The sequence below is a fragment of the Notechis scutatus genome, chromosome 2, assembly GCF_049901735.1.
Source record: "Notechis scutatus isolate UNSWTSFEM ecotype Mainland chromosome 2, rNotScu1.2, whole genome shotgun sequence".
Lineage (NCBI taxonomy): Eukaryota > Metazoa > Chordata > Lepidosauria > Squamata > Elapidae > Notechis > Notechis scutatus.
The window spans coordinates 177,937,642-177,958,174 of record NC_142010.1 but is presented as its reverse complement, the minus strand read 5'-3'; the positions used below and the strand labels follow the sequence as shown (position 1 = coordinate 177,958,174).

Genomic DNA, 20,533 nt, shown 5'->3' with positions numbered 1-20,533 from the left:
ACTTTAGTTACTGATAATGGGACTGAATTTGTTAACAAAAGATTCCAAACTATGTTAAAATTAGCTGGTGTTGAGCATAAACATTCTGCACCTTACAGACCACAACATAACTCGTTTGTAGAACGAAGAGGACAAACTTTACAAGCCATGGCTCACACTATGTTATCTGATTCAGGTTTACCTGAAACACTGTGGGGTGAAGCCATAATGTGTAGTAACCATGTTTTAAACAATGTAGTTAATACAACAACTGGTGAATTGCCATTCACTTATTGGCATGGCAGAAAACCAAATTTAAGTTACCTACACACTTTTGGAGCTCCAGCATGGGTGCATATTCCCTCACAAGTAAGACTGAAAGGGCAACATAGAGCTAAGAAGTTATTGTTTGTGGGTTACGAGGCCAACCATAGATCGTTTAGATTCTGGGATCAAGGCACAGCTCATGTTTATTGTAGTGCTAGTGCAAAATTTCTTGAGCACGTTGGGTGGGATAAACTGGAACAGGAATCCAGCAATGATATTATTATTGACACCCAAATAGTCCCTAAAGATAAAATCAGTAAACCCCAAATAGCCATTAAAGAGGAAGAACAGGAGGAAGTAGGAGGACAGGCACAGGAAGAAATAGAAGAACAGGAGCAGGTGGCACAGAAAAGTCCACCAGTAAGCCCTGTATTACCAAGACGTTCAACCCAAGTAACACGACCACCTGATAGATATCAGGCTAGTGTTGTATGCCAAGTGAATACAGTTCCAAGTAATCATAGTGAATTAAAACTGTTTCCTGCTAAGGATTAGGCTGCTTGGCAGAAAGCAATGGATAAGGAACTGGCATCATTAAAAAGACTGGAGGTATATGAAAATGTTAAGTTACCACCAGGTAAACATGCCATAGGATGTAAATGGATATATAAGCTAAAGACAGGTGTAGATGGGACTGTTACCCATAAAGCCAGGTTAGTAGCACAAGGGTTCAATCAGACAGCAAATGACTATGATCAGGTGTTTGCACCTAGTCTGAAGGCGACTACATTAAGGGCAGCATTAGTGTGAGCAGCACAGCATAACTGCATGCACCGTTGCAACACACTATATATTTAAAGAAACCTTTAGGTCTCAAAAATGATAATACTGATAAAACAACTGATTGCTGGAAATTGAAAAAGTCTTTATGGTTTGAAGCAATCAGGATATGAGTGGAACCAATGTATAGTTAAAGAATTAACTAAGATAGGTTTTGTAGCTGGCATGGCTGATCCATGTTTGTTTAAAAAGGAAACTAATGGTATAGTGTCATTATTGTTATTATTTACTGATGACATAGCATTAATCACCAAAACTGAACAAGAAGCTACTGAGATAATTTCACTATTGGAAAAGAAATTTAAGATAAAACAATTAGGAGAAATCAAACAATATCTTGGTTTAAAGATAGATAGAACTAGAGGAGGATACAAGATCTCACAAGCAGATAAAATTAACCAATTACTAAAAAGTTTTAAAATGGAACTTTGTAAACCAGCTAAGACACCAATGAGCCAGGAGTTTAGCCATACTGATGTACAAAGTCCTGTTTTTGATAAGAACATTTATCAGTCCTTGATTGGTAGTTTATCTTATCTCAGTAATTGGTCAAGGCCAGATATCGCATACAGTGTTAATCAATTAGCGAGATTTAACACTGAGCCAACTGAAAGGCACTGGCAAGCTGCTAAACGTGTAAGATATCTAAAACAAACAATGCATTATGCATTGTATTTGGAGCCAAAAGATGAACTGAATTTAACTGCATATGCTGATGCAAGTTTTGCTACAGACATAAATACACAAAAATCTACATCGGGTACTGCTGTATTATTGGGAAAAGCATTGATTGGATGGAGATCTATTAGACAGAAACATCTAAGTTTGTCAACAATGGAGGCTGAATTCTCATGTTTGTCTTTATTATGTACAGATTTAGTTTTGTATAAGCAATTATTAATTGATATGGGAATTAATGTAACAGATCCTATTGTTATTTACGAAGATAACCAATCAGCAATACAGATGGCTTCAAATATTGCTGTTAAAACAAGAACGAAACACACAGATTTAAGATATTTGAATGTGAGACAATGTGTGCAAAGTAAAATGATTAAGCTGGAATATTGTATAAAAAACAATATAGCAGATCATTTTACAAAGGCCCAAGGCTCTATAAAGCATAAGGCGTGCTGTGAAGATTATGGACTTAGAATGTAAGGTTGTATATATTATCTTACCCAAAAGGGGAGAATGTTAGGAATATGACTCCCCTAACAGCTATTTGGGTTAGAAATATATAAACCAGGATAAACATTGTAAAACTGTAACTTTAAGAAAATGCAAAACTATAATTAGGTGTGGTTTCACAAACGGCCATAAGATGGAGCCAGAAACCTGGTTTGTCTTAGTCTGAGTCTCAGAAGAGAGTGTGAGTGTATCTCTGTTTCCTTCTGTTGGAAAGTATTGCCGTTCCTCTATTTCTTCTAATTGACTGATATTACTGGATTTAATGTAAGTCTGTTACTGAACTGTTTTTTGACACTGGACTTTGGTATTTGGATTATCCCTGGATTGAAAACTGACTGATTTACTTGTGAATGACTTTGGATTGCTTATTTTGGACTTTGCTTAAACCTTTCTGGAAGTAAAAACCTACATTTACTGTACAGTGTATCTGTGTACTGTGTGTGTATTATTCAAACACTTCTCTCAAATACGTCTCCCTGTATGCGTTCATTCTCCTAACGGGGAATTACCTCAACAATCTCTACAGTCATTATTAAATAATTAGGCATCAGAAATCCTTACTGATTTGCAAAATAGCCAGACATATGTTGTATTATATAGCTATACTTGCTGATAACAGCTTACAGAAGAAGCATTGATAAATGGTTATTATAATATTAATTCTTCATGTTCAGTTTTATTTCCAAGTTCAGAATCAAAAATTGGACCCTGCAACTTCCTAGCAAAAATGGAAAAAGAATAAGTAAACCAACAAATATGCATACTTTCTATTGGAAAGTAAGCTTTCCGTGAAAATTTTACTTCTGAAAATAACAAATTCAATTATCTTATTGCTAGCCATGTAGCCTGGATAGTTATGGTTCACATAGGTTTGTTATTTATGTATGGAAAAATTCTTTTGAGTAAATGTAATGTGGTATTCTACTAGTTCGCACCTATTCACTAGAACCGGTTGTTAACATTCTAAGCAGTTTGGAGAACTGGTTGTTAGAAGAAATTATTGGCCTAATCCTGTAAGGAAGGCAGGAAGGAAACATTCTGGTGTTGCTTACAGAAACTGCCTTTCCGTTAACCCTTATTACATTCTTGGCAGGACTACACTTCCTGTCTCTGGAACTTCTCTGGAGTTTCCCCCCCCCTCCTTTGCTGGTACTTTGCTTGTGTGGAGTGACCATTGAAAAAAGTGACTTATGACCGTTTTTCACACTTATGACTGTTGCAGCATCCCCAGTCACGAGAGGCCAGGCGAGGAGATGCGTGCCTCGATATGGGTAATGTTGAGTTGGCCACACCCAGCCAGTAACATGACCACCAAGCCATGTCCACCCAGTCACATGACCACCAAGCCACACCCACCAACTAAGCCACACCCACAGAACCAGTTGTTAAAAAATTTGAATCCCACCCCTGACTAAGGTCATGTGCTTTCCCAAATGTTCAACAGATTCTACATTCTGTATATTGTCATTCCCAGATAAGACAACAATATTTTTTTTTACCTGCTTGAAAAATAACCTAAGTCAAACATACCATGAGGCAATTTCTGCATCACTTTCAACTAATTCATTGGCATCCTTAGACCTACATATACTGCACAGTTTCCACCATCTTTAGTCCTAAATGAGAAGTGGCAGAAGTCAAATAAATAGCTGGCAGAGTAAACTAAATAATATTAATTAGTAGCAAAGAATACAATAAGAATCAAATAGCAGAACATACATACTGTATATATGCTCACACACGTGTGCATTTAATTCCTCCAGTAAAGGAAGTTTCCAGGGTATTAGAATGGGAAAAAACATCTTCAATTTGTAAACTACACTAGAACTTTATACTGTCTTTGTCTGCAGGAAATAGCTTTAGATATTAAAATAATATAAATTAATTTCTCCACTGCTCCTAATAGTCCTATGCTGCAAAGATGTCAGTCAAGGACTTTAGAAAAATGTGCAACTATTAAAGTTATATTATATATGCACCCCACTTTTAAATTTAAAACACACACATAGTTGGGATTTATAGAAAAAAATAAATTTAAGCTCTACATGACTTCAGTTAGGTTTTGTTTTTGTTTTTTGCTTCCAATCAATCATATCTGATTCTCAGAGACTGCCTAGGTAAGTCCCCACAATTTCTTCAGCAAGGTACTTTAGAAATGGTTTACCATGGTTACCTTCCTAGGCCTAAGAGAAAGTGACTTGCCCAAAGTCACCCAGCTGGCTTTGTGCCTAAGGCAGGAATAGAACTCATGCTCTCCCAGTTTCTAGCCTAGGGATGTAACCACTACACCAAACTGGCTTTCTTAAATTAGTTAATTTAAGTCAAACAGTATCCCAATTGTTAGGCAATGATAATAAATTATTATCTGAGCGTCCAATGTGATATTGGGGGAATGACAATATATTTATAGACATGTTCCTTTGCACAATTAAACACTCCATTCTTCCTGATTTTTTAATCAATTAAACCAGAACAACCGGAACAACTGCAATAAGTGGCAAGCTTCCATGTTGCAAAACATGGCAGCTTCAAGCATGGCCTGTACTATAATGCCATCAATGCCTCTGGGTCCCAGAAGCACAGTATTCTTAACAAATAAACTGAAGAATAAGTGCTGCTCAGTGGATTGTTTGCCTTTTGATATGTTGATGTTGTGTGTGATTGGTGACACTTGAAATGCAATTTTGAGAAAGTGTCATGCACTCCACATAGAAATGCTCTCATGGGGCCCAGAAAGTTAGGGACTTTTCTGTTTCATATAATTTTGTCCCATTCTCCAAAAAGCCAACAATCAAATACCTGTTCGTCAGGGAATAAGAATAAGATTTATGGCTATACCTTACTCCTTTAAGGATTTCAAGTATGCTTCAGTGACTAAATTAATTAATTTATACATTGAGTTTTCCACCTAACAATTAAACATACTGTGAGTATGAAGATTGTTGCTTTCACACAGGCTTGAACCTTCCCTTTCATTTTAGGACGAAGTTTAAAATATTAGGAAAAAAGAGATAAAAACAGTATGTTGAGATAATTATTAAAATGCTTTACATGAATAGACACCGATTAGAAATCTATATGAATACTGTTCTAAATGCAGGGGCAATTTTTCTAATAATTTCCCATTAAATTCAGATGTAGATAATAGTTTAAATATTTAAATATAAATCAGGATAAGGATATTTTGAAAAGTCCTTTATGCTCTTTGTATTCAAGATACGTACAATATATATGGAACACTAAAGGAGTGAAGCATAAAGAAAAAGAAAAAAAATCATTTGGAGACAGAACATATGAACAAAAGGTTCAAGAAGAATTGATGTAGTATATGCTACCTGCAGAAAGCTTTGCAATAAGCACAAAGATTGAAGTGGATGCTGTTGTTATTAGTGAATGCACAGAATAGATCACTGTTTTTTTTTTACAATAGTGATGGTCTAAGTAAGAAAAATCTAACAATTTGACAGAAGTGACACTGGCAAATAGGTCAAAGAACAGAGAACCAATTCAACCTGAAGTGAAAGCTCCACAAGAAAAGAAAATTCAATGTGTTGATAAGGAGGTAAAGAATGAGGGGAGGGGAGTAGAAAAGATAATACACAGTCTGAACAATTGAAGCTATGCTTTAAGTCAGCACTCATCTAGAATTTGTTAAAGCTTACTAACTAAGCCATTGCTGTTTTTCAGTCATCTCAGAACAGAGTTATGGAGGTGAACTGAACCAAAATCCCATCTAATGGCTCATTATCTACTGCTGCCACATGGCATGACTATTTACAGAACTGCAAAATCCAAAACCACAGAATGCACAATCTTATTGAAGTACATGAACACTATGTAATGGACACTAAAGCAAGCAGTTTGTTTCAGAAAAATCAAACAAATGATAGCAAAAGAAAGGCCAAAATACTTCAACGGGCATTTTGACAAAGAAGAAATAAAAGACATTTGGTACTAAGCTTTAAAATTACTGACTAGTTCTCATTTGTTCATGTATTAAAACAAGAGGTTTAAATTAGCAAGGATAGAGTGAGTACTCTATGATCAACACAATGGCTTGACTTCATCTTCAGAGATGATCTGATTTCTCCCCCTCACATACCTCCATTCAAATAAGAATCAACACATAAATCAGAAGACAAGGTAGTAATCACAATGCTGGTTTACAACTAATATCCCAAAATTTGGAATGTGGAATATCTACTACATGTAGTTTTCAACCACACCCAAATACATGAAGTGTTATTATGTAATAAACTATCAGTTCTATATTTGGATTGAAGTTTCGCTCTACAGCCTTTGAAGAAAGAATAAATGAAAAATGATAGTGGGAGAGATAGAACATGGACAAACTGCTTTTTATTTGGACAGGCACAAAAAAACAGAGAAAGTAGTCTGAAACGAATTAACTGTGCCTATCATTTGAGAAAGAAAATTCCCCATAGCTCAGTAAAACATTGTGTAACAGTACAAAAATACCTGGAAGACTCAAGAGAATGTAACTGCAAAGATAATTATTTCACTTGAGATTACTCCTCCTGGAAAGCTTTTTAATGCCTTTCTAACAACTTGTGCACATAAATTCTAATCCAGATTAAAAATAGGTGTGTATAAAATATTTGTTTTGAACTTTTTCAAATGTTACATTTTATAATCATCCTGATGAGTGAGAAAGTATTTTGAACACAAAACGGACAGTTTTCAGTATTTTGAAGTTGGAACAATTCTACTTCTAGCAAGAAAACATTAATGATTGAGGGCTTCAAGTGTTCAATTTCAAAAAATTCCATCCTCATAATGAATCAAAATAAAACTATGAATGACCCCTCCCCCAACCACACACAAATGAATCAAATCAATGTGTTATGACTTCCATCTTTATTCTGTGTGGATAACTATTACAAAAATCATACACACAGAGATTATTAGGATAGCCATTCCTGAGTTCTTAAATGCATATAAAAGATAAGACAACTGGATATTGGAAGAAAGCAATATGATACAGGAACTGCAATATTTAACCTGGATGTAGGTAATCCTCACTGGGTTACAGCTGTCACCTACTGATCAGACACTTTGCAAAGATAAAATGGTCATATCACACCAGACATGTTGAATTTAAAGGAATTGTAGGATATTGATGAGAGACAGATTTGGAAGTAGATTTGCCCAAATTAGAGAAAAGATAGTTATGAATTGATTTGTAAGACTTGAAGAAATGATACCTAATCAAAGATTAGGTCATTACTAAACAATAATATAAAAAGCAAACTAGAAGCAAAGAGTGGGAAGGAGGAAAACAAAAGATATGCATATGCATATGCAAAATAAGGCATTTCAAACCAGAGGCTTTCCACAGAGCAAAAGATATTCTAAGATTCCACACCCAGGGGAAAACCAAATGTGGAAGAAGCTAGCAACAGGCCAATAAAAGTTCAGGTTCTGGTTCAATGAAGGACAAAGAGACAAGGATACCAAAAGCCAACACCGGAAGATGGGAAGGATGCAGAAGAAATCAGACAGCTGTCATCTTCCTCTTACTAATTATTAGATTTTGTTTTGTTTTTGTTTGTTTTTTAAAAAGAACCCCAAAGGCTCTGCTAGACAAATGCTTTCCTAGCGTTTTCTTTAATATGTGGCATATATATATATATATATATATATATATATATATATATATATATATATATATATATATATATATATATATATATATATATATATAAATATTATTTATGTAATATATATAATTATAATTATAATATATAATTATTTATTTATATATTTGGTCACACCGTTTTCAAGCAGAGCCTACCTTTATAAAATAAAACGAAGGTAGTAGCCGCGATGGTAGCAATCCGACTCATATCTTGTGCTCGATTCCGGATTTGCAACCCCGGGAAGCGGCTCAGAGGAGAGAAGCAAACATGAAAGGAGAGCAGATAAGGAAGGGGGGTGGCGATTCAGGAAGTCCAGGGCACTTTTTTCCCAAAACAATTTAGTTTTAGGTCGCAATAAGTTACTGGCTGCCCGTCGGAAGGAAGGCGGGGAAGAAGAGAAAGAAACCCGGACAAACAAAACCAGCCAAGGAGGCGGGGGGGGGGGGCAGACTCGGCCGGGAGGTAAACGAAGTCTCACCCCGAAGAAGACAGCAACGTCGGGGGGAAACCCCCTGACTTGGGGAGGAAGGATGCCAAGGCTGTGATGGGGGGGATTTGTCTGTCAAGAGAGCCACTCTCCCGCGCTTACCTGCGAGGCGGCGCTCCCACAGCAGCCCATGGCGGGCTCGGGGCTAGGTCTCTGTCGCGAGCTCCAGGCATCCAAGCGCCGAGGTCTCCCGGTCGCCCGCCCGGCCCCAGGGCAACGGCGGCAGCGAGGCGACGGGGAAAGGAAGGAAGGGAAGGGAAGGAGGAAGGGCTGCTTGCGCCGCCGGAGGGGCCGCTCGTGAGCTCAAACCGCCGCTCCGGATCCGCAACGGCGCCTCTATCCCCTTTCTCTGAGGCGACGGCAGCAGCGACGGCTCCTCGTCCCTCACCCCTCCACCCGCATCCCAACGACAGCGCCGCGCGGCGCCTCCGAGGGCGGGGCTAGGGATGGGGCGGGGGAAGGAGAGGAGGAGCAGCAGCAGCAGCAGCCCTCCTCCCCCTCCCCCAGCAGGCTCGCTGAGATTGCGCTTCGCTGAGATTGCGCTTCGCTCGGGCTCCACCAACCAGGCTGCCGCGCGACCTAGAAACAAACCAGGAACGACGCTGCGGGCGTCGCGGGAGACGGTCGGGCTGAATTAGGAGGAGCTCCAGGACCGACGCCGACCTGCCCGCTGAAATTATTGTGGTTCAGGCGAAGAGCTCGTTGGCACCTCTGTCAGGGAAATCTTCCCTGATGCTGTCCCCCCCTTTAAAAGAGCCCGGCTCGCTTCCGGTTTGTATTTCATTAGTAGTACCTCTCTTTTGTGTTTCCCTTTCTTACCTCTCCGCCATGGAGAAGGTTAGGGCGAAGTAATTGGGGCAAAAACTTAGAAATTTTATTTAAACTGCAACGGTATCTCCGTTTATCAACGAGTTAATCACAGGCAAATCAATAGGATTTATTTCTGAGTAGGTAGTCTGGGCTTGTTCTATTGACCGTTGTTATTCGTTTAAATCCCCGAGTGACCTTGCCTTTTCCTGTCCTTCATAAAGATCTGTATGTTTTGATCATATGATGACCTTTATATCACCCTTTGTTGCTCCTCGGAAAAGCTGCAGAACAAGCAAGAACAGCTGCACGTACACGAGTATATAGCAAAATATGGCAATTCGTCCAGTGACCAAGTTTGGAAAGGAGAGTTACTGTTTCTGGTAAATTAAAACAGTAGCTATTTTACATGTATTATATACCATGTTTCTTTTCATTTTGCAAAGAATGGTCTGGTTAAGAAGAGGATGACTATGAGGATTAAACTTGCATGCCTGACTAGATGATTGGATGGCTCACAACAACGAATTTACAATAAAATAAAGATAAGCTATTATTAATATTATTAAATAAAAGATTATTGCCAAGAAAAGAATTGAAGGTATAGCAAGATAATAGAGCCTCTCCTATGGAGAATATGTCTAGTATGTGACTGAGAGACCAATAGGGTGAGATAGAAATGAAGCATAAATGGGAAGAACATGTATGCACTTCATTTGCATGCACAAGGCAGTTGCAATAAGAGAATTGTGTAAAGATTGCCTGGAAAACCAACAGTTCTGGAATGACAGGATTCAAAAAAGGAAAGAACATGATTGCTACAATCAGGTAGGTAGTTAGATCGATAGAGGCTAGGAATAACCCAATTTGAATAAAGTAGGGTTTTTTTTTCTGAATACATTGGTCTATATTACCATAGCTAGAACAGTGCTGTGGAACCTATAGTCTTCTAGTGGTTGTACAATAGAAGGGTATAATGGGAGTTGTAGCTCAGCAACATTCAGAAGTGAGTTTTCACCTCTGAATTAACATCTTTCAGACTTGTTCTCAAATATGTAGGCCTCAGCATTTGACACTTTTACAAATATACTGCTGTATGATGAATGTCTTGTAGCAATAGAATTATGTTTCTCCTTTTTGTTTCCTTTTTCTGCTTTTTCATATAATCAAATTTCCTCAGAACTAGTCATATAGCAACTGATAAAGTTTCAAAATAGCCTGTTAGTGAGGGATTACAAAGTCGCTATTCCATACTGAATGAACTAGTTCAGAAATTAATAGAAAGGTCTAAAGGTCACCCAAGTAAGCACAAAAATTTTAAAGAATAGTTTTCAGCACCAAAATCTGGTCTTTTAGTACTATGGCATAGGTATTTAAGATGTAAGTAGGCAATCTGGTGTTATCCAGATGTTTGGACTATAAATCCTTCATTTCTTTGTCAGTGGCCACAAAGGATAAGGATTGAGAGGAGAAATACTGCTCAGTACACTCCTAAACTTTCATTCCACTTTCCCTTTTACTCACAGATTATGCCATTTCTGTGAGAGTGCTACATGTTATTCCAACCAGTTCCTTCAAGTCAATATTACATAGTTTGCAAAATTCAGCTTCAAAAGATTTGTGGTTGGGCTAAGACACATGCTGCATTTGTTCACTCCAATATTTTCTCCAATATGGAGGCAGCCAGGGGTGGGATTCCAATTTTTTAACAACCGGTTCTTTTTTTTTTATTTTATTGGTTTTTAAAACAAACATAAACAAACAAAACATAAAAACATCAAGTCATCTTCCATATATGTACATACAGTGTGCCAGTTGGTTTACAAATTGTTTTGTGCTTCCATTTCATAGTCTTCAATTATAATTACATTGTATATAATCTCGTATTTTCAATCAAATATTAAATACATTAATATCATTATTAATCATTTGACTATACTTTTATTCATTCATGCTTTACAAAACATGTTACTTAATTTGTTTTATGACAATTCATATTATCATCCCAGATCTTTCCTTGAATCATTTTGTAGATATAATAAGAAAAGAATACATCTTTATATATTTATTATTTTCTAAAAGTCTATATATTTCATTACTATATTTTATTGTCTAACCATTGATAGAATAGATCCCAAATTTTATAAAATTGTTTATCATCTTGTTCTCTAATTTCAAATGTCAATCTACTCATTTCAGCACATTCCAATATTTTCTTAATGATTTCCTCCTGTGATGGTATTTTCTCATTTTTCCAGTTTTTAGCAAATACAATCCTAGCCACTGTTAATACATTTACAATCAGGTATTTCAAGTCTTTATATATATTTCAGGTAAAATTCCCAATAAAAATATTTCTGGTTTCAAATCTATATGTTTTTTTGTCATTTTTTCCAACCACATGTGGATATTAGTCCAGTATTTTTTAGCATCCACACAAGTCCACCACATATGGTAATATGAGCCAGGTATCTGATGACATTTCCAATGTTTTTCGGATTTATTCTTGAACATTCTTGCTATTCTTGTCGGGAAAATGCCACCTGTAAAACATCTTATACAAATTTTCTTTATATGCTGTTGACATTGTCATTTTATAATTTTGAGACCACAGTTTTTGCCATTTCTCTAGATCAATCCCATATCAAAAATTCTTCCCCCAAGCAATCATAGTTTCTTTAACTTGTTCTTCTTCTAGTTTAATTTCTAATAAATATCCATACAATTTTTTAATCACCTTTTCATCAGTACCTGTCAAAATCTTATCTGTCAGTCAGTTTATGCTATTTTATGCTATTTTAGAATCTTTATCATACCTCGAATGTATTTGCGCATATGAAAACCAATTCATCTTTATACCTTGTTCCTCTAGTTTTTGTATAGATTTAAGTTCACCCTTTTCATTCAATATTTCACCATATCTAACTGTTTGTTCCTTTTTGTATATTATAGGATAAGAAAATGCTTCAATAGTCGATAACCAGACTGGAATTTTCAAACAACGTTGTCTTTTAATCTTCTCCCAGTTTAACCACAGAGACTCCCCTATATAATGTCTTCTAAAGTACCCCTGTGTTTTAGTTCCTTTATACCATAAAAAAGCATGCCATCCCAACAACAGATCATGTCCTTCTAATGTCAACAATCTAGTATTTCTTGATGTTATCCATTCCTTAACCCAGATCAAATTTGTAGCTTGGTAATACAACTCCCAATTAGGCAAACCAAATCCTCCTCTTATTCTAGCATCTTGCAAAAGTTTTAACTTTATTCTCGCTTTTTTACCTTGCCATATATATTTCAACACAATTTTATTTAAATCTTCAAAGTAGTCTTTTCCAAGCCTAATTGGAATTGTTTGAAACAAATGTAAAATTCTGGGTAATATATTCATCTTGATTGTTGATATTTTCCCTATTAATGACAGTTGTAAATTTTCCCATTTCGCCAAATCTAGCGCTATCTGCTGTTTAAGTTTGATATAATTATTATCTTTTAGTGTACTGCATCTTGCTGTCAATTATATCCCCAAGTACTTGATCTTATTCGTGACCTGAATTTTCAATAGGTCTGCCAGTTCTTCCTTTTGTCTTGATAGCATATTCTTTGTCAAGATCTTTTGTCTTATCTTTATTTATTTTCAAACCAGCCACCTTTCCATATGTCTCTATCTTTTCTATCAATTTTGATGCTGTTTCTAGTGGGTCTTCTAAGATAAAAACCAGATCATCTGCAAATGCTTGCAACTTAAATTCTTCCTTTTTAATTTTCATCCCTTTTATATTCTTTTCATCTCTAATATTTCTATTTAGCACTTCCAAAGTTAACACAAACAACAGAGGTGATAGTGGGCACCCTTGTCTTGTTCCTTTTCTTATATCGATAGAATCTGTCAGTTCTCCCTCTATCATTACCTTTGCCGTCTGCTTATGATATATAGCTTCTATTGCTTGAATAAATTTTCTAGCAAAGCCCATCTGTTCCAGCAGTAATAACATGAATCGCCAATTCACATTATCAAATGCCTTCTGTGCATCTAGAAATATCAGAGCCATTTGTTTTTCAGGATGTGCCTCGTAGTATTCCAAAACAACCGGTTCTGTGAGCGTTGCTTAGGTGGTGGGCATGGCTTGGTGGTCATGTTATTGCTGGATGTGGCCAACTCTAATATCACTCACATCAAGGCACGCATCTCCTCGTCTGGCCTCTCAAGACTGTGTGGATGCTGCAACAATCATTAGTGTGAAAAATGGTCACAAGTCACTTTTTTCAGTGCCATGGTAACTTTGAATGGTCACTCCACACAAGCAAGGAACCAGCAAAGGAGGGGAAAAAAACTCCAGAGAAGTTCCTGAGACAGGAAGTCTAGTCCTGCCAAGAATGTAATAAGGGTTAACGAAGAGGCAGTTTCTGTAAGCAACACCAGAATGTTTCCTTCCTGCCTTCCTTACAGGATTAAGCCAGTAATTTCTTCTAACAACCGGTTCCTCGAACTGCTTAGAATGTTAACTGGTTCTAGCAAATAGGCGCGAACTGGTAGAATCCCACCCCTGGAGGCAGCTTTCTTGCTGATGGATAGCAAAAACTAATTTCAATACAGTGGGAAAAATGCATGGATGAGAAATATTAACTTTTGGACTAAACTTTTTAAGAAAATATTCTATTCTAAGAAAACTTTCTAAGAAATATTCTAAGACTGTGGTCCTCACAAAAATGTAATAAAGATGAAGATTCTTAAAGATTTTTTAAAAAATAACAATGAGAAATAGGAAAAACTTGATAAGAAAAACATTATTTATTTCTAGTTAAGAGCTTAAAAGATATTTTCCTTTATGGAGGGAAAATGAGTTAGATCAATAACCTGAACTGTACAGGGTCAAATGAAAAGAAAAGAAAGAAGTGATGAAAACCATGAGAATATCAGTCAAACAAACAGGCACGTTCCAAAAAAGCAAATAAAGCAAATATTTTAGACAAGGAAAGCCGAGTCCTTCTAGATCAGAGGTCTCATTCTCACGGCCCGCGGGCCAATTGCGGCCCACAGGACAATATCCTGTGGCCCCCACCGTGATATGAAAGTATAATATTAGTGTATAATATAAATATAAAGTATAATATAAAGTATAATATTATGCGGCCCAGCCTCACCCAGACTCTGCCTCCAGCGGCCCCCAGGTAAATTGTGTTTGAGGCCCCTGTTCTAGATAGAACTAAAATGTTATTATCCAGTGCAGGAGTCAGTTTACATTATAATATCTTAAAGAAGTGCTGATCACATTTTCAACTCTGCTTTGGCAACAAAGCAGAGTAGAAGATTTAGCTATACAGGAGGAGGAGAAAGGTTGAGTGTGGAATGCCTCCTTTGATGGCATTACTGGCAGCAGTAGAAGTCCTTGTGGTGGAATTGGGTTAGTATGGGTGGGTCTATGGGGCGTAACAGTTACTCTGAGGCAAGATGGGCGGCCAATAAATTAAATAAGCAAGCTATACCTTTCATGATATCCAAGCAACAAATAAGCTATGCAGAGGTGCTACATACCAGTAACATGATTTTTGAACATAGGCCTATTGATAAGAAAGCCCAAATGACAGGAAATATAGCAAACCTTTTTACCAATCCATCACTTTTCTGTAAGACTGGTAAACCTCTGTCCAAATATGGCGTTAAAGCAGAAAATATGGCACTGTTGCACTACTACTTTGCACTTACCTGGGATGGTTCTCTGTATGACTTTACATGGGGCGTGTAAGTGAAAGGAGCCACTATATTACCTGTGCATAGCAGCTGAAAGTCTTGAACTATTCAGTGCTAGCAGACCAGTGCTAGCCTCACCTGAATAGGAACCATTGTGTATTTTATTCCAAAACATCGGCGTTTTCATATACACAAGCTGACAAAAGGCCTGAGACATGCTTCGTAAAACAAAGTGCACTCAGTCTTTATGTGAGCAGTTTCTTTCCTGGGGGAGGGAGGCAACAGTCCAAGACAAAATGGCCATGAAGATAAATGGCCAGTGACTGGTGGAGTTTAGGCGCTACCAGAATGAAATAAAGTGCTGGAAATGACCTCAAAGCTCCTCTTATGTCAGTAGAAGTTACAAACATTTTTGATGTGAAGTTGGAGGTTAACCTTGGAGCAGGCCAGGGGTGTGTTCAGGATGATTCATGACCTCCTTTCAGTCGTCTTCACACCAAAGTAAACAGCCTGTTAAGCTCTGTTTCTATATTTCTTGCTTCTAGTGGTCAATTTATATACTGTATGCCAGTGGTTGCTGCATACAAATTTGAATTCCTATAACAGCCATTTGTTCTACTTAGAAGATCCCCCTGATCTGCATTTTGAGGGCAATTAAATTACATTCTCAAAATAAAGGATACCTACCTTTCTGGTGGTTAAGGTCGGAAGGTTGTTGAGACCTGGCTTTTCCCTCAGACACTGGACAGGAGCCTAGCATTGTTTGGTGTTTTTCTTGAGAGGGTAATATAGTAACACAGGTGGTGTGTTATGAGGCTTAATTCTGTATTTTTATGGTGTATTTGTAAGCTGCCTAGGGTAGTTTTATATAATATAGGCTGCCATGTAAAATTTGCAAACAAATAAATCAATCAACATTAATTCAGGGGCTGTCAAACCACACATCATTAGAAGATTGCTGTATTCTTTCAGTTTGGCTTTAGGGAAGCTACTTTAAAGAGTGCTGGGATGAAGAGCATTTATGGCAGGCAGAAGACTTACAACTGTGCATATTTTCTCAGAAATGAGTTCCCCTGTATTTCCCGGGGCTTTTTCCTTAGTAAATATATTTATGACTGCAGCTTTAAATCTTACTTTGTTCCCATGCTGGGGTTTCATATTCATAAAATAATGAAGTCAAATCTGTAGTTCTATCACCTTCAAGGCTCCTGTAAATTCCCAGCTAGGGTGAAAGAAAGAGCATTTGCAGAGCAGCTGGTAATGCCTGGAAGCCTGAGTCTAAACCAGGATACTGCTCCACTTCTCGCCAAAAGGATGAGCTTTGAACACTAAATCAACCCAGCCCTATTTTTCAAGACATCGGTAGGATTCACAATAGTAGGCAAAACAACACTCCCTTTTCTCTTGGATCCCCTCCAGCTTCTGCAGAGCTAGATCCTTCCTGTCTGTTACTTGCATGACTCAGAATGTGTTTAATGGCCTATGAAAGTCCAGCCGGTCTAGAATACAAGTCAGTGCATCTTGGTTTTAAGTCAGCACAAACAAAACTATCAGCAATGGGCATACAGTATTCAGAACCCGTTCGATTATCATTATAACCATTCTATAAATAAGGGGCTAGTTGGAAGTACTGTATAGGACTGTCAGATGATACGATGATTGGTTCAGTTCACAGTCATCTTAAATAGAACAGATTTGCATGTGATGGATGAATCACGGAGGGAAAAAAGCCTTTGGTGCTAACAGCAAACAGTGTCACCTCCCCAGAATTAGCTCTAGCGCCTTGTTGCAAAATTGCTAGAAAAACAAGTTCTGACTTTTTTTTAAAAAACATACCTGCTTGCATTGCAAATAACATCGTAAATTTAAGGTATGCAAAGTGCCTTGCCTTCTGTATCGGAGACAAGAAAAGGCAGTTCTCATGCTCCCTTTATGAAATGTACATTCAAGCATATATTAATATGTTTGAAAATATTGCCTCCTTATTTTTGTTTTCCCTAATCCTATCAACCTAAATTCATTTGTTTATGGGGTTTTTTTTTCCCTAACAAAAAACAATTCAGATAAATTATTTGGTGTGATATATTAAGAAACCAATGAAACCAACACTTAGAAGGATGGTAGCCTTCCATGCTTTAAGTTTGATCAGTGTTGTGCAGAGTAGGAGGGAGAAAATATCTCCCTCCTGTGTCTTCAACCACTGCCCAGCTATTTTTAATCTAGAAGGAAGAAGACAAATGGAAAACTGTGGGTGGAAAGCCAAGAGGAAAAAGCTTTCTCACATATTTGCTGCTATATCCTAAATGAGAATCTGAAGAAGGCCATCAGATTTGTTACATAAGTAAATAACACAAACTGACTCATTTTAAATGAATAATTCTCCCTAAATCTCTCATTTATATATATTTTTTTAAAAAAAGGAGTACCTTGCTTTTCAAACAACGGAAAATGGTTTAGTGTTCAGATATGTAATCATGTTAAGAGTTAGTTAAGCAGCTCATGGTTTAAATCCAAATGGCAAAAAAGAAATGGTGTAACTCAGTTTTACAATATAATTAGAATCAGTTCTTCTTAATCTAATAATTCACCTAGGGCTCAACCTCAAAAGTCAATTTTACAATCAAGGATACTTAATAAATCCGGATGGCTCAAGGCTTTTCAGCAGAGGATTTGACCTCAACTTATCAGGCCAAGACCTTCACCAATGGAATATGTCAAAATGTAAACAAAGCTGGATTGTTTCAGAACATTATGACTTCAGGCATGGCAATATTGGTCCAAGAGCATTTCTCCATGCTTGGCTTTCTAAATATTTGCACTGGTTAATACATTGTGTTATTTTGAAAGAATATGTTGTTCCTATGTTCTTCCATTCCGACAGTCAAAAATATGAAGAGGGATACAGGGCATCTTTATTGCCAAAGGTTGCACAAATTGCAGATTTTTACCAAAACTGCAGGAGAGTGTCCAAAAAGTGGGTGACACAGTGGTTCGTATGTGGTTACAGCTAGTACTTATGACCACAATTGAGCCCAAAATTTCTGTTATTGAGTGAGACATTTGTTAAGTGAATTTTGCCCCATTTTACAACCTTGCCTCAGTTGTTAAGTGAATCACTGCAGTTGATAAGTTAGTAATGCGGTTGTTAAGTGAATCTGGCTTCCCCATTGACTTTGCTTGTCAGAAGGTCGCAAAAGGGGATCACATGACCTTGGGACACAGCAATGATCAAAAACATGAACCAGTTGCCAAGCATCTGAATTTGGATCCCATGATCATGTGGATGCTGCAAAGGTTGTAACTGTGAAAAACCATCGTAAGTCAATTTTCTCAGTGCCGTTGTAACTCTCAACAGTCACTAAATGAACTGTTGTAAATTCGGACTGCCTGTAGTCTCTATTATGAATGGGAAAATGGGGTCAATAAAGCAACAAGTTATAAATCCCTTGTGAGAGCTTCAGAAAAATTATATAAAAAGTGCTTTTTATTATAGAAAAGGGCTGTTGGAAGAACTATCCTTCTGGGTTCAGTTCCAAGTGGGGAAAAAGACACTGGAAACATGAAGGCTGTTTGGAAGGTTTAATGGTGGACAGGACCACGTGGCCTGGAGCTCCAGAGTGAAAAGGAAGGATGATCACATGCTTCAAGGTGAAGGAAGAGATCAAGAAAGAGCGTGAGGTGCTGAGAGTGCCTGGGTTTTATACCCTCTGTTGGGATTTGAATTGGAGCTTGTACTCTGATTGGTTGTCAGACTCCCATGAGGTCATGCAGGGGCAACTCTGTAAGGCTTAAGCTATCCTGAGTTCCAGGCTTGGTTGGATGATGATGCACTGAAAAGGGCTTTTGGCAATTGCTATAGCTTTACCTGGAGATCTTTGTTATGTAAAGTATTCTGGCCCAGGCCTTAATGGCCCACCCATTAACACAGGTGGGGGTTAGCTTCTACTTCTGAGGTGAGTTTCTGCTTCTGAGTTTCTACTCTTTTTTTAGAGGAAATATTCTGCCTTTTTAATATTTCCCAGGATATTTCATTTTTCTAGAAGAGGGGTGGGTGCTAAGTTCCTACAGGACCATGCACAAAGATATAGAATGAACTAATATTTCTTCGAGCAAACTATGAGGGAGGATAATGTTATAAAGGCTTATACATCCAGAATATTATCAGTGTATGGTTTTGAGGGACATTATGGTGAACTGAAGATGGTTCTATGAAAGAAAGCCAATGACCATAGCAAAAAACCAACAAACTAGTGAGAAGACTAGTCCCTTGGGATCTCCAGATAAGAAGAGGAAGGGAGAGTGCCCACTTGTGCTCCGAATGACTATTCCCCATGAGATCATAGAACAGTGCTTTTCTATGGGTTTGAGTGCTAGGAGATAATGGGGTTAACCATTTTGTTCACAACTGCAACGGAGACTTTTAAAGGACATTTAAGTTTGCAAAACTCACTTTCTAATCACTTTAGGAAATTGCTCATTAACTGTTTCTAAGCTATTAGAGACTTTAAGAATGACAAATTTGAAAACCTCAGGAGAGTCTGCCTCTGAACAAAATAAAACTTTTCATTATACATTTAAGAGCCGTGGTGGCACAGTGCTTACAATTCAATATTACAGATTAACTCTGCCAACTGCTAGGAGTTCGATCCCGACTGGCTCAAGGTTGACTCAGCTTTCCATCCTTCCAAGGTTGGTAAAATGAAGACCAAATTGTTGGGGGCATATGCTGACTCTGTAAACTGCTTAGAAAGAACAGTAAAGCACTATGAACCGGTATATAAGTCTAAGTGCAATTGTGAAGAAGTTAAACAACCTGAAATAAGTAGCAAAAAGCTAAACAAGATTTTGATCTTAGAAACTTATGGTTGGACTAGGTCCAGATAAAATTAGAATACTGAAACTATTACAATAAGATTTTGGAATTAATTACAAAGAGTAAATGGGAAATCGTTCCTGCTTTGGTTTTTACAAGACACAGCATAAATAAATAAATTCGTGATTTCAAAAAGTGGACAGTAAGGGGGGGACTAATGATTTTAGGTGGAAGAAAGATATATAGGCCTGCAAGATGGTTAAGACAATAAAAATACTAAAGGAGATTTTTGAAGAATGGAATCGGAAAATAATGGAAACATTGTCAACAATGCCAGTAATGGTGTCTGCCACTATGGATGAACTAGATCCAAAAGATGTTACTGAAGAAATGTTAGATGTAGAAGAAATTTTATCTGATAAGATAGAGATGGTATTGAACATGGATTTATAACTGACAGACCAAGAGAATTATATAGAAAATAATGTTTCACTGGATCTACCCCCCCCCCCCCATCCCAAAGAATGGCTGAGGTTTTAAAATTTAAAAAGGAAATATAAATGACAAGCCAAGAGGGTGACCTGGATTTTTTTTCCCTACTGGATATACAAAGGAGGTTTGTTAAAGCCTTTAAGAACTCTGTATAATGGGACAAAGAAGAAAAGAGAAATAAAATCCTATGACAATATTCACATGTCTTGGATTTATTTTAATTTGAGATCAACTTGCAGTAGGCATAACCAACGGAGTATTTTCTGCTTTCCTCCAATTTGGGATTGGGTCTCAGCAGATTA

At 37.3% G+C, this 20,533-nt stretch overlaps 1 protein-coding gene and 1 long non-coding RNA gene across 3 annotated transcripts in view; one reads left to right on the top strand and one right to left on the bottom strand.

Moving 5' to 3' along the window:
- Nucleotides 1-8,860, bottom strand: part of SLC44A1 (solute carrier family 44 member 1) — a 105,678-nt gene extending 96,818 nt beyond the window's left edge. For both annotated transcript variants that reach the window (XM_026680575.2, XM_026680574.2), the window contains exon 1: nt 8,527-8,860. In XM_026680575.2, the coding sequence (XP_026536360.1) occupies nt 8,527-8,556 (30 nt within the window). In that variant the 5' untranslated portion in view covers nt 8,557-8,860. The remainder of the gene's footprint in view (nt 1-8,526) is intronic.
- LOC148132425 (uncharacterized) lies at nt 8,861-20,427 on the top strand. Its single transcript, XR_015747986.1, has 2 exons — nt 8,861-9,195; nt 18,420-20,427. It is a non-coding gene; the product is annotated as an uncharacterized LOC148132425 (long non-coding RNA).
- Nucleotides 20,428-20,533: the final 106 nt, after the last annotated feature.